General features: G+C 35.0%; 1 protein-coding gene across 1 annotated transcript; it reads right to left on the bottom strand.

Moving 5' to 3' along the window:
* Positions 1 to 696: 696 nt before the first annotated feature.
* Positions 697 to 20,176, bottom strand: LOC118262121 (Y+L amino acid transporter 2). Its single transcript, XM_035573268.2, has 10 exons — positions 19,422 to 20,176; positions 18,922 to 19,024; positions 17,754 to 17,869; positions 15,742 to 15,867; positions 11,493 to 11,592; positions 8,208 to 8,376; positions 7,751 to 7,951; positions 6,087 to 6,236; positions 5,610 to 5,781; positions 697 to 5,266 (listed from the first exon to the last, which is right to left on the bottom strand). The coding sequence occupies exons 1-10, from the start codon at positions 19,624 to 19,626 to the stop codon at positions 5,205 to 5,207; spliced, it is 1,404 nt and encodes a 467-aa protein (XP_035429161.1). The 5' UTR covers positions 19,627 to 20,176; the 3' UTR covers positions 697 to 5,204.
* Between the last annotated feature and the right edge of the window lie 718 nt (positions 20,177 to 20,894).

Below are 20,894 nucleotides of genomic sequence, written 5' to 3'. Positions count from 1 at the left end.
TAGTCCGCGCTCGTTAGGGGTAACAACTGCAGTAATAAACCGATCGCAGATAAGTTTCGTATAGTTTTGAAATTAATATCAAATTAGCCTGACTAAGCGGTGTGTGGTAACTAGTAACATGAATTTCCAGTCTTTAATGGTTCGCAAACCTTTATGGCGCGGCAGTTAAGTCCTTATTTAGGAATTGCAGTACCTACCTAAACGCTGCCGTAACAATCGAGTTGGAAATTGTAATACTTAGGTACAATTTATAATAGTTATTTTATGATGTTGGCTATAATATGTAATACTTAGGTACAATTTACAATAGTTATTGTTTCATGTTTGTTGTTAGGTTTTTAACTTTCGACCCTCAGTTGCTTGTTTTATTGCACGTAGCTACCATGTCTTCTCTGACAGATAATGCCTGTATCATTAAATTACCTACTACTTATATTATGTACTAGCTTCTGCCAGCCGCTTAGCCCGCGTTCCCGTAGATTAAAAAGAAGCCTATGTGTGTTATTCCAGACTATAGTGAGGAATGGGTAGATTATGATACTACTACCCCTGTTCCAGACTTCAGCAGTTTTGTTGTGATTGAGTAACAAACATATAAATATTCGATAGGATAAGATAGAGAAAATACTTACTTATCTCTGTATAACACTAAGTTTATTGGGGGTACATAATATATGTAGATAATAAAACAACAAATTATAGCAACTTTTTATTAAACCTTTTAAAAAGCTTACAAACCAAAACAAATAAAGTTATTTGGCACAAATACATGAACATAACACCGCACACTCTGCACAGTCTAAAATAATACAAACGGAGATTCAATACAATATTATTAAAACAAAAATAAACAACAAAATTTTGTTACATAACATTACACTTACTGCACAACCAAAACGATAATTATTAACAAAAAAAAAAACACTTTATAATACTTAAGTAGTTGCAATACATAGTAAAATGTTATTTATTCGATATTTCATACACTGTTACATTAACTTACTTTTTGATATCGTCTATACAGTGACGATGGTCCAGCCGAAACGCAACATTATTTATTTTCATTGAAATACTACACAAAGTTGATACATGAACCTACATCTACTATATTCGCAAATATAAAGGTAAGCTAAGTTATTATTATGTCTGTAACTATAAAATGCACCTCATGTCCACGTATGTATTCGATCATCAGTCAATATTTATAATCTACATTCTAAATTCACACTGCATTTTCTGAATACACAATGACTACAAGTTATAATATTACAAAAATTAAAGCAAACATTCGCGGCAAACATCGACGACAATTAATAAACTGTGATGTTTATGTCCCCGCGCCAGAGCAGGGTAATAATGTAATGTACACTACTGATTTCTTGTAACAGGCACACTGGTGATTAGCCATTTTCATAGAAAAAGGATCTTCATTTGTACAAAAGAATTATAGGAAGGAAGGGGCTGGGTGAGCGCCGGCCGGTAGTCAGCTCGCGGCGCCCCCACAGCCGACAGCTTCGAGTACAAGGGGCTCACTACTCTACGAAGAAACGTACGGCAACTACAATACATACTGTTGCCATCTACTCTACGATACAGGTTACTACTCCGCGCCGCCTGGCAGTATTTGTTAAACTATACATAAACCTACGCGTAATTGACCAGTTACTGGCTAATTAGACTGTAAAGCGATACAATGCTAGAGTTATTCACCAATACACATCAATTATATTAAAGACAGTCAGTTTAAGTATCTCAGATAAATTCTTACGTTCCTATTTAGGTTACTTTTAAAAAGAGCAAAGGGTACATACAATTTTATACACAAATATGTACAAGAATCTCGTACAAAATGTTTACAAATATAAGTATCGACATAAGCTCCGAAAATATTCCTTTATAGATTGTTTTTAAAACCCTTACAATAGAATACAGACCGTATTTTACATACGATATAATATATCAAATTTTGAATACACGATAAATAATAAGAATACAAAGAGAGTGTTATAGATACAGTTTTAAACAGATTATAAAATTGTTACAATTTGTTTTTGAGAGCAGTGTAAGGAACGTCAGCTCGCGCCAGCCTTCGCTACATTGTAAGGCACAATTTTAATTACACACAAAGCTTCAGTCTGATCAATTTTGATTGCAATTTGAATGAAAGTGCAAGCTACAATTTACTATGGACAATTTGCCATTAACAATGTATCCGATTAAGCTTCATTGAGCAGCCAATTTAATCAAAATCAGTTAATTTATTTATAATTTCAGTTCTTTGATAATATTTATAAAAACTTTGCACTGAATAAGATAGATGACTATTTTTTATTTTAATGTCTGTGTCGTAGATTATTTTAAAACATTAGACATGTATTTTTATTTTGTTATGGAAACAAATACTTTCGAAGATTATTATAATACTTCTAGATACGTTTTACACGTAGAAATGACGTATTTGCTCTCACTCCTGAACAATGATTCGTTTATCTAAGTAATTGTTATCTGATAGACAAAATGAATAAATACGTGTCTAATATTTTTTCATTACCTAACTGACGCACTAAGTAAGATTTTTTATTTTCATACCCCGTCATCATCCCTATTAAAGTTCTAAAAAAGATTGCGGCTTTAGATGTTACATTATTATAAATAATTAAAGAAATAAAGCGTGATGTTAGATCATCAAAACGAAAGAACGTAATACTGTAGTTAAGTATTCGAAGAGTCAATCTGTTTCAGTCTTACAAGATACCAAAGTGTAAGTACCTACTACATATTTACCAGATTCACTTATTGCACTCTCTATGCCTTACAGTAGACAGTTGGATTAAATCCACCTTTATATGCATAGTATGAAAATATTGAAAGATTTGACAATTTGAGGTAGAATATTTTAGAGAGTAATCTTTACTTGAAACTAGACATGAATAGGTAGGAAAGATTATGAGAAAGTAGCCTAGTATGAAATGGGCGTAGTGGAATATTGGAAGCAGGTAATATTGAAAATTTCAGTAAACACTTAGACATCGTATCGTATAGTCACGCCTTTAATTAGGCAGAGGTGTGCATTACGGCACGTTATGCCACTGTACAATGTACACCGACTTTCCACCATTAAATTAGACACTACTGAATAAAATAACTGTCACTCTCCAAGCTTCGTGTGACTACTACTTTACAATGCTACAAGTAGGTATATATAAAGTACGGAATTGCGTTATTATATGTATGGTTCAGGGGCAAGCAGACTAGTATAAAATGTTATCCGTATATTTTTAATAATATATTATTATCTAGTTCTTACTTAATACGCTTTTGCGACTGTAATACTTACTAACACCCCGCTACGCCCCTACTGATCAAGAATAATGAATAAAGCAGTAATTTATTTCCTTATAGAAAGATAGAACATGTAATACTATCACTTAATTCTAAGTAGCCATATATAATGGCACCCGAAAAATATTACATTAGAAAATATAGATTCAATTCAGAACTTTCTTATTACATTCAGTTCAATATACGCAAAACGACGTACCGTTGAATATAAGCCTCTAATTTATATAAAATGACTACATCATACTTATTGCTACGAAGACTTTATAGTTAAGTATGCTTTGTATAAAGCTAAATATTATATTATAGCGCGATATACTTAATTAAGGTTTCTGTACCGTAATTCGAGTAGTCACATTCTTGTATATTCTATATAAGTTTATAATAATTATACTTTATCGATAATTGTAACGTCGACAGTGCCCACATAACTATTATTTATTGATCAAAATATTGAAAAAATCACAATGTACGGCCAATTTACAATCGCACCATTAGGAAGTTTATAATTTATTCGAGTTTTAGAAATATAATATTTTATCATACATACTACAATACATTTATACTTAAAGAAGTCCCTATATTAAGTAAGTAATTGCTTTACGAATATCTACTGTAATATAATTATGCTTATATTAATTGTACTGAAATATTGATCGGTACATTCCATAAACGACTCGATTCCATAAATGGGAGAAAATTTTATCACTTCCCTTTTGTCTCCTAAAGGTATAATTTTGAGTACTTCACATGTTTCACGAAGAAAAGAAGAATATATGAAATGTTTTTAATCGATAATTTGATAGGTAGAAACTCTAATAAATTTTTAGATATCACAATTTGTTATTATATCAGTCAAAAAGGAGAGCTTTCAGCGAATACATTATTTAATTAAAAATTTCGACCAATGGACACAAAATAATTTATTACCAAATGTTTCTTAACCTACTGTTTAACTGGAGACGAATGGAAACTCATTCGCACGAGTAGTTTTTAAAAACCGTTCAAATAGTGTAAATTAGTTTTTAACATACAAAGTCCAGCATTGAAATCGCCGCATTATAAAATCGCTGGACTTGTTCAACATATTATAGCATACACATTATATTTGATTTATTTGAAAGTGCGAATGGAACCTTGCCTTATATGTACAGTCGGCTCAACTAACTAAGTTTACACCACACACGCTTCAGTAACTATTATTACTTGTGTGAGCGGAAAGTTATATTAGCCAAGTACGCACGAATAAGTTCTTTTTATATGAATAATTTCATGATAGTTACGATAATATATAATTATTATCAATGATGAATTAATATTCTAAAACTCTACAATACATCGATACAATAACGGTAGTACTATATAAAATATTCATTTTTTAATATTTTATACACTACGAATTCATGAATTATAGCTACGCTTATATATATAATCGATTTCGATATATCGAATACTATAATAGCACGTAATTGTAATACTAAGTTGGTGTAACGATGTACGTCATACCGCTGTAATCTTTCACTTAGTTGTAATTTTAAAAACAATGTTTCAACTCCGAATTACGGTACAATGCTCCTTTAATTAATTGTATGTATAGTACTTACAATGCCACGTGGTAGTACCAACATAAGATGCGAGAATGCGCCTTACAAAACTACAAGGGTATTGCCAGAAAACTTTTCAAAAGTTTTCTCTATATTATACCATATTAATTGAACAATACAGTTGCTTTTAATCAATCATATACCGTAAAGTGACTAAATTATTGCTACGAATATGACTTTGTATTGACATGACGATAAAAATTGTAATTACTATACTATTGGGTACAAATGTTAAGTATAGTACTTATCTTAGGTATGTATCTACTCTTCCTTCTCTTCAACGGCAGACAGGAACAGCTTTTGGCAGCAGTGAGTGAATTTAGCTGAAACAAAATTAAGTACTTTATTATTTAGATACATGTTTTGTGATGAATTCAATAGAAAAAACCCAAACATCATACTTGGGCTACGGCATTTTAGCTGAACACTGGCCTTTTTGCGCCATGTTGATCATTAACTAAAATTAATTTACGTGAGTAAACCGTGATTTTTAGTTAATGTAGTATGTCTCACTGTAGTGTTGATTACTTATTTATTTTTAATTTTCCTGTTTTGTCTGCAATATCTTGGAACGATGCAAATAAACTGTTTTGCTTTCTTTCTTTCTTTCTAAAAGAAAGCGAATATTATAGAAAGAAATAACGAGAATATTACTATAGAACTTACTAGAAATAGTCTCCACGAATTTTGGCTTGGAGCGCACGAAGCCGAAGTAGACGGGGACTCCGGCGAGCGTCATCAGCGCGCCAGAGATGACGGCCACCGGCTCGCTCACCACCGGTACCACCAGTAGCACCGAGCTTATACTCACGAATACTATCGGCATCCACAGTTGCACCTGGAATTATAAAATAAGGGTTAACTCATTATTACATTTTTGGCAAAGTCAATCAGTGTTTTCAATTAAACTAAAAAGGCATGCAACTTTAAAAATCGAATAAAGTGGTAGTTGTAGTGAACGAAAGGCAAGATTCTGATCATTTTATGGTTATTTACATAATTCAGTAAAAATCATGACTGTATAATGGGAAAGAGTTACCGTAAGAAAAAACAGCATTTGAGTAAATATTAAAGTGAAAAATAATGTAGCGGGTATTATAATATCCGAACTTAGTTAAAAAGAACCTTTCAGTCCCCACTTACCCTGATAGGTCTTGGCAGGTCAGGTTTCTTGTACCGGAGCCACAGCACTGCGCTGCAGCTGAGCGTGGTGAAGAAGGACTCCACCACCGTGCAGTAAGTGATCAGAGACGTCAAGTTGTCCGGAATTAACATTATGATTGAGATCAGCATCTAAAACAAATCGCCATCATTGTTGACGTTATCCAACTGACAACTAGTTGAATAAGGGCGTCCCCTTAATGGTTGCTGTAAAGTCCACACTTTGCTTGAGGAAAATAACTAACATTTTTTTTAGCGTTGATCAGTCTGCGTCTTGCCATCAACCAAATTTCCACCAGAATGGCGAAGCGAAGTTGTGGCCGAAGATAGAGCACACAGACTAAGAAAGTACCTATTCATTCTGACCTTAGACGACGCTTCGTCGCAATTTTATGAAATAGTCAAGCCAAAGTGTTAACGAGACTAACAAGGACATGAGTAAGCTACGGGGTGCCATGAGCGTCAGTTTCAAAGAACTGTTTGCCGTCGTTATCTGTATTCCCCTATATACATAGAAAATCATGATATATGGGCACATCAGATTAGATAGAAGCCCCAAAACATGATTAACTTGTAAACAGAACCACTAATCTGCATTAACCAATGAATTTAGTTAGAAACAGCGCGTTACATAAATGTGATTCAACATGAACACAAAGGGGCTTAGAATTAAATCCATCATTTAGAAACAATGAATCCATTTGTAATCCGTTGTCCATTACATTATTATGTAGATTTGTTGTACGTTGTACGTAGAAGCGAGGTTTTCATCTCTGAATACTCTCGTCTGAAGGGATGCGTACAACTGTACATTCAATCGATCAAAGTTTTTGAAATTATATTTATACATTTTAAATACTTTATAGTGTTTATAGTTATCTATAGACATACATTATATATACCGTATACCAGTTAACCATAAGGTGATACGATGTGTAGCAGAAGGCCTAAATAAACGAGACAAAAACGTTTTTAAAATGTAAGTATGTATAATGCTTAACAAATCCTAAACTACAGATTTCTTTGGAAGAATTCGCGGACTCTAGTTCTAAAAATAGTTGACTGATTGCCATCCCGATATCCGTGGGGAGCGCATTACACTGTAAGACGCAATGAACAAAGAAAGAGGAATGAAGTTGGTTTGATGTATGGGACTTTGCAGAAGACGATTATTATTTGAGGAACGAAGATACTTGTTGTGGTTTGCACTTGTATCTGAAAATATGAGGCTACTTAACTAGAAGAAGTGGAAGAATTACGTATCATTAGATATTATTCTTTAAAAAAATGTACTGGGAAGGACACATATATTCAATTAGTGCATTATTACTGTTGTATTAACATACAAATAAATAAATACTGTCTTTATCCTAAATAACAAATACTATTTTTCTCGTTTAACATTTTTGTTTAAACGCGAACATTATTTACTGCTAAGTTACTTTGTGGACAGAGTATAGAGAGTATTCTGTGGTTTGGACCAGTAACTAATTATAAACGGCCTTCCAAATGACGCTTAAGTTTGTTCATTTTGATGGATACTAACAAAATGTCCTGATTCTATTTAGAGTGGGCCTAACCGACATTACTATGTGAAAAACATTAAGTGGAGGTGAAAGAAAATGCTAGAATATAAGAAAACTTACCAAAAATACAAGGGAAGGCATCGGCGACATGCATTTGACATTGATGTGGGCCAATAACTCGGGCATGTGTCCATTGCGGGCGCCGGCGAAGCACATGCGTGATGACGTCATGATGTGTACCGATAGGCCGCCCAGGATGGCGATAGCGACCAGAGTAGGCATCGCCCATCGTAGGAAGCCCAAGCAAGATGTTGCAAAGTCCTAAATGAAACAAAGTACTCACGTTTAGGAATACAATAAGATTTGCTTCTTATAATCTGTGTGCTATTTAAAAATCATCAAACATGTCAGTCGATCAGTTTACGATGACTTTGGAATAGCATAAAATGTATATCAGATAGCTTACATGGTGACAAACTTTAACTCTGTGTGTAACTGCTGATTGTTGTTACACGGTGCTCATATACTACTTACGTATCTATTCACTTATTCAGCATAAGTCAGTTCTGATACTTACCACAGCAATTGCCTCTGTAGCCAACACTCCTATCGGCCCGAGAACGGCCAAGTATGAGACGTTAGCCAGCAAGTATATAGCAGTCACCATGGGAAGGGACACGTAGATCGCTCGCGGAAGATTCACGAATGGATCCTTCAGTTCTTCTGTCATGAAGTTCAAGTAATTCCTGAGGAAATTAGAAAAGGTAAATCATACTCTTACACTAGACCGAATAACGAAAAATACTATTAAATATATGGATATATGAATCAATTATTTTAATCATAATGGAGCTTGAAGCAATCATCTTGTGTAAATTTAATTGGCTTAAAAGCATCCGTCAGCCGCGTTTAATCGGATTAAGTGAATGCGTGATGTTCCATAGCTTGTTTCATTATGTAGGTATAGTGCATTGTAGCTTGTATTCATCGGGTCTAATCAGCACAGCTCAGTGACCCGTACTGATACAATTAGTCTAACAACGACAGTTCAATCATGTACGTTTACATATTTATTGTAACTGCTACAGTTTGCTGATTTTGTGAGCCGAGACATTTACTATATGTGTAATGCACGAGACTGTATTACTAATGAGAGAATTTGAAAAAAAAATCAATTATAAGTATAAATAGAAATAAACCGCATTATTCGACCCGATACCTGTCTTTGCGCCCATTCAAATTCTACCAAGAAGGCACATTTACCAACTTATATCACATGGACAAATGTTATATGCGTGAATCAGGAGTTTGTTATGGCTATGATAGAACTAAGGTTCTACTGATAACAAAGGGTATTAATTAGGTCACATGATTCCCTTCCAGATGGTTGAGCTGCTCGCATCATGTTCGTGGACGGTCATCGACAGTTGAGACTGGTCATCCGATGCATGATACGATATCAGACAGATGCCATTTAAGTTTTAATTTACATTCCATTGTCCCCGTACACCGTGTAAAAAGGTGGTAAACATGTTCGAATAACTGATGTTCAAATACTTATTGACGTTTACATGAAAGTTTAAGTATGTTTTTTTTTTATTTATCTTATAAACTTAACAGTAATGTGGCCTTAAATCTAAACTCGCTAAACTGTTACGTTTAATGGCGCTTGATACAATTCCGTTTATCTCTCATCTCGGGCATTCCCAGATCGGGGACTAATGTTTGGGCTTTTTAGGTTAGGTAGCCTTGCGCTATTAGGTTTATGAGTAAGACTCAAAACGTACCTGGTAAAATGTTTAAAAACTTCGGGAATTAAAAGACGAGACGTTGTGTTATGGTTAATTTTATCATTTTGCCGAAGATACCGAGCTCAAAACTATTCTCAGTTTTAATATAGGTAGGTAACAAGAAATAAAACCAATAAAAAGAACAAATATACATCTATCACGGATGTAGTCGATGTAGGAAACGTAATATTACGACAGGATTTTGAATTAACCTAGTCCTGCTTCAACGTGTTTTGAATACGAAAACAGTTTAAGCAAATCTCTAAGTTAAGCAAATAGCAAGGTGGTGTCTATTTGCTATTTCATTTAGGACGGCATTGGCATTAAATTTTGTCTTCTTAATCATAGTTTAACAATGAAAAGGAAGAATAAGGAATAAGTAGGTACATCGGGGTTGGCCTACAGCTCAACAGTGGATGTCTTGTGATAACATTATGACGTTTATTATTCGACCTCATGGTAAAATATTCATAAAGCCGCTTTCTAAGTAACATGGAGGAATCTGGCTATTGAGTACTAGCTAAAAATCATGCCTGTATCCAGACTCACACAGTCGGATGTAGATATTGCATTTAACACACATATTCCCTCCTATTCTTAAAATATCACGAAGCTGTCTTATTTTTTTTATGGTGTAAGCCGATAAACGAGTATCCGGATCACCTGATGGTAAGCAATCGCGGCCGCCCATGGACACCCGAAACACCAGAGGCGTTACAAGGGCGATGTCGGCCTTCCTTAGGAATTTAACGGTTATTGGGGAATCGGGGATTGGGAAGGGGGTAATTAACCTCACCAACACAACGAAACACAACACAAGCGTTGTTTCACGGCAGTTTTCTGTCAGGCCGTGGTATCACTTCGGAGGAGCCAGCCAATTCGTGTCGAAGCATGGCTCTCACAAACTTAATAGACTACTACACTCAACGACTAATTCTCTCGTTATTACTTTAAGTGGTAGTACAGATACTACAGATGTCTAATACAATCGATACATCAAAGCAATCCTTCCTACTTAAGTGCTAAAAACAAGTAGGTAGGTAGTATATACCAAAATAAAACCACATAAGTGTCGAGTTATTTTCCACACTCAATAATATTTACGGTTTTCCTTATTTGAACCTTCCTTACTTTAACCTATACTTAGTGTTGTATTATAACATTATACCGTGAACTTGTTTTTTATGTTTTATCGGTAAAAACTTAACACCATAGCTATAAAACTTCCTTTCCTGTTCTTTTTATCGCGGGATTCTCAGTATAGTTAATTAGGTTTATTTTGCCTTTTTTATGAAACATGCCGATAAAAGAGCAGACTTATCACCTGATGGTAAGCAATCGCCGCCATGGACACTTGAAACACCAGAGGCGTTACAAGTGCGTTGCGGGCCGTTTGGGGGTTAGGAATTTAAGGGATGTTGTTCGGGAATCGGAGATGGGAAGATTGGGAAGGGGGAATTGGGCCTCCGGTAACCTCACTCACACAACGAAACACAACGCAAGCGTTGTTTCACGTCGGTTTTCTGTGAGCCCATGGTATCACTCCGGTCGAGCCGGTCCATTCGTGCTGAAGCATGGCTCTCCTACACTTACTTGTGCCTTGCACAAAACGCAATGTTTACCTGTATCCTTTGCTATAAAGACCTATAAGAAGTAGGTGAGTCTTTCTAGTCGTAAAACGTTACATAAAAACCCGTCCAATTTATTGAGACGTGTTTTGTCACGTGAGTTCCTGGTGGGTTCTTAGGCAATCTGCCAGCTCTAGTGTTAACCTATTAACCTGATTTTATTCATAATCTCGATCTAACACACTGCGTAGGTACGTTGTTTCTTACACTAAATGTAAATAAACTATACATGACCGAAAAAGTAAATTCGTCTGTAGTTTTCCATGCTAAAACATTTTTTTATAGAATAATTTGTTTGATTCGTAGAAATATGCGTCATGATTATAAATACTAGCGCTCTGATCGTGTTGTATTCCCGTGGAATGTTGGATTGTCCAACATCTTTTACGAGAGAAAGAACTAAGTGCAAAAATTAAGTTTAAATTCAATATATAAATTACTTACCAGCCGGAGTACGAGAAGATACCAGAGTAGAAGGCGACGGACCAATCGCTGACCGAAGTCTTGGTGCCAGCCCATCCATCTTCGAAGTGTTCAGTCCCACCTTTACAAAAAGACACCATTTATATTTTCATTCTATTAGATGAATAATTAGAAATCCCTAGACAACTTTTGGAACAACCCACAGGAACAGTTGAAGTAGCGATAAATTTTTATTTTATTATATTTTACAAATATTTAATTTGTGTGTAATGTTTTGCGAATTAACTGGAAATAATTATGAATATATCAATCCGTTACGTTGCATAGGCACCACGTCCACCACATATTCATGCATCAGCGGCACTTCAGTATTGTATCTAAGTCCTTTTGTAATTGCTCACCGTCACAGCTTACATTTAACTTCAATCAGCAACTTTAGGACATCGGCGAACAGTAAACAGCCATGTCTCATGTTCAAAAGTACCGTAATTACCTACTGCTTTGAAAATATAATCTATGTACTCTGATGTCAGAAAAAGGCTAAATGATACTGGTAGTAGAAAGTAATTTAATTATTTAGCCACTCATGAGAAATCTTAAAAACGCGAGGTTCTCGGCAATCAAATCAGTGAGATGTTTGCCAATGATCTAGGCAACTGATTGGATAGACGTGACCAATGTGCCTAGCCTAGCCAAGGGTCGTTACTCTTTCTACCCGTCTGGTGTCTAATAAGGGAGCGCGGCAATGTAAACATACCACACGATTGTTTGTAAATACTCGAAAAGAAAAATAAAAGACAATTTTCTTCTTTCTAAAATCTCATCTAATGGACGAGGTGTTGGAATAAAACCGAAATCAAACATTTATTGAACTATATCACGCTTCGCTAAGGTCTACAATTGTTTGTTCTAGTCGAGGGAATATTTCAACCGCTCCCAATAACACCTTATTTTGTTTTGAAAGTGCTTTTAAGACATGTCTTGAAAGCACTTAAACAAAATCTTAGTCTCAAAAGCTCAACATCATGATATTTCGGGCGTCTGGTCGTTACTCCCTCAACGTCCTATACCTCAGCTGAGGTTAATGACCCTGAAGGCTGTATTTGTGTGTAACTACAGATTCTAAAGTACATAACATAAGAAAGTAAAGCTTTTAAACCGTTAATATTAAATATTCTTTCGTTCATCGCTTAAGCAAATAAATGGAGATTACCACTTAGCATTCTTATTACTTGTCCAGTTAAGATCAATTCTGTATAATTAAAGTGCCTCCCGTTCTCACAAACATGTTATTATTCTCAAACAGACTATGACAATCTTCATCATAATAATTGATTCTCACGAATGTGGTAATTAAAGTGCGTATGTATTTACATATGTATTGCACATGACCAACTGCTCCTATATGCATGCCTCCTTGAATAAATAGGTAGTTATCGATTCTCCTATTGTAATCAACAGCATTGAGTAGTTTAATGGGTTTTAGATATTTTGGATCTCCATTAAGCTAATTGACTAACAAATAATCGGGATAGCATCGAACGAAATCGCACGTGAGTAGCTGGTATAGTAGTAACGACAAGTAATAATAATAAAAGTTGCAAAAGAAAAAATAAACCGCAAATATTTACCTACATGTACTACATATGTTGCAGATGAAACAAAAATTTAATAGAACATGACTTCAATAAATCGTTTCGTTTAAAATCGATTTGTTACAATCAGATTGTGATAATTCATACACATGACATGAAATCGGAAGAGATGGATTATTGAATACTATGCCCTCTAATTCCTAAAAGTTTGACAAATGTCTTACATAGTTAAGTCAGACACTTGCATGTCGTGGTGCCGTGGCCACCATTGCATTCAAGCATTAACACTGGTGACAGTGGTACAATAGTCTCCTATAGACAATGTACTGAAGTTTTTAATATCCTCAGGGTGCAAGTCTTAAATAAATCTCGAGGATATATAGTATCACTTGAGATGTCACTGCAAAAAGTAAACGACGCCCCTGGACACAAAACTAGGGCGCTCTCGACACTTAATCTAGCTCTACCTGCAATTTACGCTTAGGTACCTCGTATAACGCTACAACAAGCGCCACGTTTTAATGTGTCAATATATTACACTGACGTACGACTTTAAAGACCAACTTTAAAGTGTAGGTACGATTTATTGAAATACGCGTCGCATTGTTAAATGCCTTTGTTTAAAAAACTTTCAATATTTAATTACAAACGTGTGTCAATTTCGATCGGTGAGATTCAAAATATTCATGATATTTGTTCAATAATAAAAGAAATAACAATAATATGGTGGCGAGAAGTTATTCGTCATCTCCATCTCTGGTTAAACCTCCTGACTAGCTGGAAGGAACACTGATGAAGATCAGAAGCCTCCCAAGCCATTCCGCATTCTTGCCTTAATTAGCTGACTTCAGTGAAGATTCGCAAGAGTAGGAGTTGAGTTGAAGAAGACTCGGTAGAAGTACGTATCTCATTAAGATGCTGGCCTTGGCCGTACTTCCGGGATCGCTCTGATAGCCGGATACCTCTCCTTCCCAAAGCAGTTCAAAGTATGATGCCCCTGTGTCGCTACATGCTAGCGGCCGGTTCCGGGGCCCATTAATTGAGTTTGCCAGTCACCCTCAACCTGTTTATCCATATATACTATATGTAACAATATTGGTCAGAGGTAGGGACCATAGTATTCCATAGTTACCCAGTTAGTTTTCATTACATTTATATTAAAATTGTTCAACGAACCTTTGAGAGCTGTGAGAAGAGCTTTTGCATAGCAAGTTCACACACGATGGTCAACGAGTCAAAACAACGACTAAAAAAAAAGGTAATTTAAAAAACTAAAAAACCCGACTGCGTTTCTTTATAATATGAAAATGAAAAAGCCCTAAAACAAGAAAGTCATCGTAAAATTGAAGCAGTCGGGACCCATTCTAAATATGGGTACATGCGGCTGGCTTTGTAGAATGGGTCCCGACTGCTTAAATTTTACGATGACTTTCTTGTTTTAGGGCTTTTTCATTTTAATATTATAAAGAAACGCAGTCGGGTTTTTTAGTTTTTTAAATTACTTTTTTATTTTATTTTTTTTAGTTTTATTATTTTTGTTATTCTCTCACAGTCAATACGAATCAAACGACTCCTATCAAGCGGAAATTCATCCAGGCTAGAGAGTGAGAAATATTCGAATTTGGCGCCAAACATCCGCCATTTTGTTTTTTTTTATTATTTTGATATATTCAGTGTCATTCTCACAGTAAATACGAATGTAACGACACCTCTCAAGTTAAAATCCATCAAGTCGTTTAGGCTAGAGAGTGAGAAATATTCGAATTTGGCGCCAAAAATCCGCCATTTTGTTTTTTTATTATTTTGATATACCCAGTGTCACTCTCACAGTAAATACGAATCTAACGACACCTCTCAAGTCAAAATCCATCAAGTCGTTTAGGTTAGAGAGTGAGAAATATTCGAATTTGGCGCCAAAAATCCGCCATTTTGTTTTTTTATTATTTTGATATACCCAGTGTCACTCTCACAGTAAATACGAATCTAACGACACCTCTCAAGTCAAAATCCATCAAGTCGTTTAGGCTAGAGAGTGAGAAATATTCGAATTTGGCGCCAAAAATCCGCCATTTTGTTTTTTTATTATTTTGATATACCCAGTGTCACTCTCACAGTAAATACGAATCTAACGACACCTCTCAAGTCAAAATCCATCAAGTCGTTTAGGCTAGAGAGTGAGAAATATTCGAATTTGGCGCCAAAAATCCGCCATTTTGTTTTTTTATTATTTTGATATACCCAGTGTCACTCTCACAGTAAATACTAATCTAACGACACCTCTCAAGTCAAAATCCATCAAGCCGTTTAGGCTGTAGAGCGTGCCAAACAATTATACATACATACATACATACATACATACATACATACATACATACATACATACATACATACATACACTCGAAAAACATAACCCTCCTTCTGGCGCAGTCGGGTAAAAATGGAATGCATTTGATGTTGCAGGTGTACTTAGGCTACGCTCGTGATCCAGAAAACACCCAAGTACCCCTAAGTATGAGCGGAAACTTAGTAAAGTAGTAAAGTGAAGTATCAAAGTAGGTTTAAGGGAACTTACTTTGTTAGGTTACGACCACTATTTTCTAGATCACGAGCAAAAACTTAGTGAAGTAATAAATTACACCGGTATATACGTTTAGATACAAATTATTTTTAGTTACCTTTGCCTATCCAGATGATGCCGCCCACAATAATGATGACCAGCGCCGTTATCTTGGTGAACATGAACACATTCTGGATCCTGGTCGTAAATCTGACGTCGTACGCGTTTATGAACGTGAGGAAACCTGTAGGACAAAACAATAAATAGATATGGACATGCTCAAATAAACTGTCACAAGCGTGGTTGATATAAATGGACACCGACAGAATTGCGGTTGCGACGGTCAGCTACGTTCGATTTTCGCACCACCCGCATAGAACAACACTTTGTGTGATCCACAATCTATTGTTTCGGGTTTAGGTGTGTGGATGAATTGTTTTGTGTGGAGGGAAATAAACAATTCTTAAATCGAGTAGTAATATTATATTTATTTATTCGTAATCCTGTACCTGGTTCTTAATTAAAATGGGGCTAACTATAACATATTAGGAAGACTGCATCTCCTCCCACATAATTGTTTTTCCGTTGAAGATTTCTAACTGTGACAAGGCTAATCTGTGTTATCGTTTATTATACTTTAATATATTATGTATTACGTATATTTTTTATCAGATCAGATATGAAAATATCAAAGTTCGCGTAGTTTACTGTAACGAGTTATGTTAATCCAAACAAGCTATGTTTTGAGAGTAAAGGTGAACAACCTTTACGCATTAGGAGAGCCAACGGTACTTTGATTCGCATTGTTTTGGTCTTCTATTCTTCTAGACACTTAACAATAGCGTATTGCTATTGTTTTGTATATACGATGTTAGGAATAGCAATCACAATGATAATTCTGCGGGAATTTATTTCATTAAATGTTTTCCTGTAGTAGCTACCGACAAAGCAAAATATTTGCGTATGCAATATCTGTAAACTAAAAAAATTTTTTTTTTTCGATGCACATTTAGATGAGTATAAGGTATTGCTATTTTTTCTTCGTTTGTATTTAACAAACACGATTGCAAAACTAGCTATAATAGCCAAACCTACGCCTTCTGTCCACATCTATTCAGATGTTGTATAACAATTTCATCACAGAATAGATATGCACATAAATTAATTTCTCTTTCTTACAATGTTGCGTCAAGTGCATTTAAGTGTACATTTGTAATGAAGTGTGCTCTTCTACCTAAGTTCTGATTAGATTTCGGTAGGTATTTGAAATAAGTAGTTATTGAGTTATTGAAACATTCCATAACAATTAATAATGACACGCAAATGACCCGTAGGTACAAACGTGATTAAATAGTTTTCTAAGAAGAATTGTTACCACAAAATACTGGGAACATTTCAATCTGCCAACAATTCATTGTTGAGGGAACAAACGAATGAATCAGCCGTCGCGGGTGACACTCCGGGCGTCGGGGATCGCGTGACGGTCTTCAGCCACTGTAAGTGCGGGTCTGCGGACGGCGAGCAAGGGTAGCTTATCGCCCGACCAAACCCGTGTATAAGGAGCGTCATGTTCTGCGCGTGCCTCCAAGAGCGCGTACATCAAAGCAACCACCACAGATAGGGCTAAGTAGGGCTAATGCCCGATCTGGAGTTGCGGATTTACTGGAGCTCCGGCTCGAAAAGCACGACTAGGAGCGAGGTGGTTTTTTAGTCAGTAAGATAACGTGACGCCCAAGGCGGGAAGTCATTGGGTGATTTCCCAAAAAACGAAGGTTCTAATAAGTCCTCAAATTATAAAATCCTTATTACATTGTACATTACATTTCAATTTCTTTGCCTTTTAGGTCGCAATTGAGCGTTTTTTTGGTATTATGGTATAATTTATGTTATGACTACTTTTTTCCTTTGATCATTGTCGTGAAGTCGTGAGTCTAAGAAACTATTCTTAGGCTATTAGCCTTTTTAAATGTATAAAAAAGGAAGCCTGTGGTAAGGAAATGGTGTTAGAACCTTTTTGCTTTGAAGCTGGTTGTAAATTTTACATGCGTAAACAAACTCGGAAGACAAGCCTAAAAATGTATCGTAAAAATTGAGATACGTGATAAAAAAGATAGTTTATATTATACTTACATATAGTAACAGCTGCAATAAGTTTTCTACACAAGGGGTCTATGGGGCAGTCCGGGAATATGGGCTCCAGAATATTGTTGGCGAAGGTCAGCGACATAATAGCGTTTGTACTCGGCCTAGAACAAACATAGCATTTTATGAACTGATCTAAAACTACCTAGGGGAAGACAAGCTTTCAAAGGTGAAATAATATCGTCGTTTATAGTACAATATCCGCTTTAGATAGATAAACAGCTAGATAGCTTTAGACAATTCCGCACTCTAAGAGATGCAGCTAATTCTTCAAGTTGCGCGAATTTCACGTAATTAAAAAAATCTAAACAAAAATCGCTGGACCGTTTTGTACTCTCAAACAACGACAATGTGTAAAATTAAAGACACAATACATTATTAGTTAAAGCTAATAAAAAAAGCCAAAGTTCACATCACAATGCAAGTTCAATCCAGTTCAAGATCAATAAAAGCATATATCAATAAGTTGATTGGTTCATAACATTGATCAAGAAGTTTGCAACTCAATTAAGGAACATGTTGCTTGCAATTTAAAGGGTGAGCGCTTATTGATATTGTTTGAATTGAATTGCATTGCAATAACAATCACATTAGAATGTAATTTTAGCATACTATGGATGTTTAGCTCGTAATTAGAATTTAGTAATTGATTATATGAAGAATAGTGGGTTTTGTAGATAATATTATTAATTTCGAAAATAATAAATATTTATTAACAAAAATTTATGCTTATGAACATTTTTGAAATGAGTTTGCTAATCCACATTAGTTGTCATTTTTTCATAATGTATTTCTAATACCATGTTACACAAATTTGACTAATTTATTTAATTTATTAGTCACAGACAGTACTTTGGATAATCGCTAACTGAAGATTTAGGGAAAAATGTCGCAGGAGCCTTTAAATGGATATGCAGAAAAAATGTATTTACAATTAGCTCATTTCTACTGTATTACAATGCCATAGCCTAGAAGAATAATAAAATTATTGTAATATTCACGCTAAGCCGAGGTAGCTGGGGAAATAAATAATTTGTGCTTTATCCAATAGCTAAGCAAAGTGGTTGACTGTCTAGGGAGTCACAATCCTAAGTAATGAATGGAATGATGTAAGAGAATAAGTGTGGTGTAGTTACAAATATAATTAGGTACTTACACAAATACTAAATTGGCGTCCCACAAGTACAGGAATGCAGGTAATGGTCCGTAGGCCTCGTTAATGTAATGGTAGTCACCGCCACTCTGTGCTAGTGTGGTACCTGTGTTACAAATTAAAATTAGATTTATTTGAATTCTTAAGAGATAAATATCATTAAAACGAAAACAAGAGTATGTTTAAATATTTAAAGTAAGTAAATGGAAGTAATAAAAAAAACCAATTAGAACTAGAGAATAAAACAACAGAATTATAAAAATATATTTATTTTCATCTTTAAATATGTTTAAAATCAAGGAATATATTTTAATAGGTAAATACTTGACACAGACATAAATAAATAATATTATGATAAAAAATTTCAGTCTATTAAACTTATTTAATATACATAATACGCATTATGAATGGGAAAATATTAACTGCGGCGCATTATTAGAACAAAATAAAAAATGTGATACAGAGAACGTGATTTTTCTATTTAAAAATAGACGGGTACTTACCCAATTCTGCGTAGGACATAGCCCCAAGGGTTGCTAAGCATCCGCAAGCGGCCCAAACAGACAGTGCGCCCCATACTGACCCCGTTTTATCCAAAACTTCCTTGGGGGATATAAATATACCACTACCGAATATTATCCCTAAAATAATAGCTACACCTTCAAGCAGCCCGAGCTGCTTTCGCATCTTCACTTTTTCATCACTCATCTTTGCGGTTTTATTTATTTGTAATTATTAATTTACAACCTTGCAGTTAAGAGAGATCCCGACTCACGAAGACTGCAACCCTGACCAGTCTAAACTAACCTATCTAAACTAATCTAAAGATCTAAACAGTCAAATCGATGCTATTTAACCTTTCACATTTCTAATTAATATTTAATTAAAACCAATGTAGGAATTCGTCTCAACTCAATAGACTTTAATTCTTCATTAGCTTATGTTAATTTAGATTGATAAAAATTAAAAATAAATAACATAAAATTTAATCGGAAACGGCGGGCGCCCGCAGCACAGAATAAAAATATAATTACATTTCCACAGAGACTAAACTATAGATAATCCCACACATCGCAACTTTCCCAGTCCTAGACAAGACGACGTTTCACAACAGCTCGGAAACTCCTTGCTTGACCAACCAAACAAAACAAAACACTAGATTTTAGCGTCGCGGGGGATGCGCACTGGAGCGGGGTGTGATTTGTGTTGGCCGTTCACGTTCAGGCTTCGCGCGGTTGTATTTTCTGCAAAATTTTGCGTACCAATATCTTAGACCAAAGAAACATATAGATGGGAAATTATTGTCTATGAGCGGAAACAGAAGATGTAAAAATGTGATGTAGATGTTCTATCTAGATGGTAAACTAATGCTGTTGTTTCTTTTTTAACTATGTCAATGTCTCTTTGCTTAAGCAGAAACAGACATTATTGATATTTTTGTCATTCTAGCAATAATTTAGCACATATGCGGACAATCTACCAATACAATAAACATCAATGATAGGTCGGCAGTGTCATCATTGCACAATATATGTAGAATTAATAGTAATAAAAATATCGATACTATTTTATTGTTTCACAATTAACATCCCTAGTTTAATCCGCCATTACAAAATACTGTTGTGTAGGAATGCCCGATTTTTATAGGTAAGTCATGTCCATTGGGTTTCTTTAATCATTGACCCATATCCATAGACCAGTTGATACATCTTAGTTTATTTTTATTTTGCTTAGTGCAAGATATATTCAGATAAGACTTACTCTAACTTGTAACTGAAAAAGATTTATATCAGTCTTTTAAGATGCATTAAACGCAAATAATGCAAAGTGAATTATTAATCGTTAAGTATGTTTTTGTATAGTTTTCTTAAAATAATATAAACGTCCTCAAATTACTTTAAAGGTATAAAATTTGTATTTCTGAACGAAATCGAGTTGACTATTTGGCAGTCCCATTACTGACTGTCATCTGTCAA

The sequence above is a fragment of the Spodoptera frugiperda genome, chromosome 25 (genome assembly GCF_023101765.2).
Source record: "Spodoptera frugiperda isolate SF20-4 chromosome 25, AGI-APGP_CSIRO_Sfru_2.0, whole genome shotgun sequence".
NCBI classification, from domain to species: domain Eukaryota; kingdom Metazoa; phylum Arthropoda; class Insecta; order Lepidoptera; family Noctuidae; genus Spodoptera; species Spodoptera frugiperda.
The sequence above is the reverse complement of the archived record's forward strand: the minus strand, read 5'-3'. Positions and strand labels throughout refer to the sequence as shown.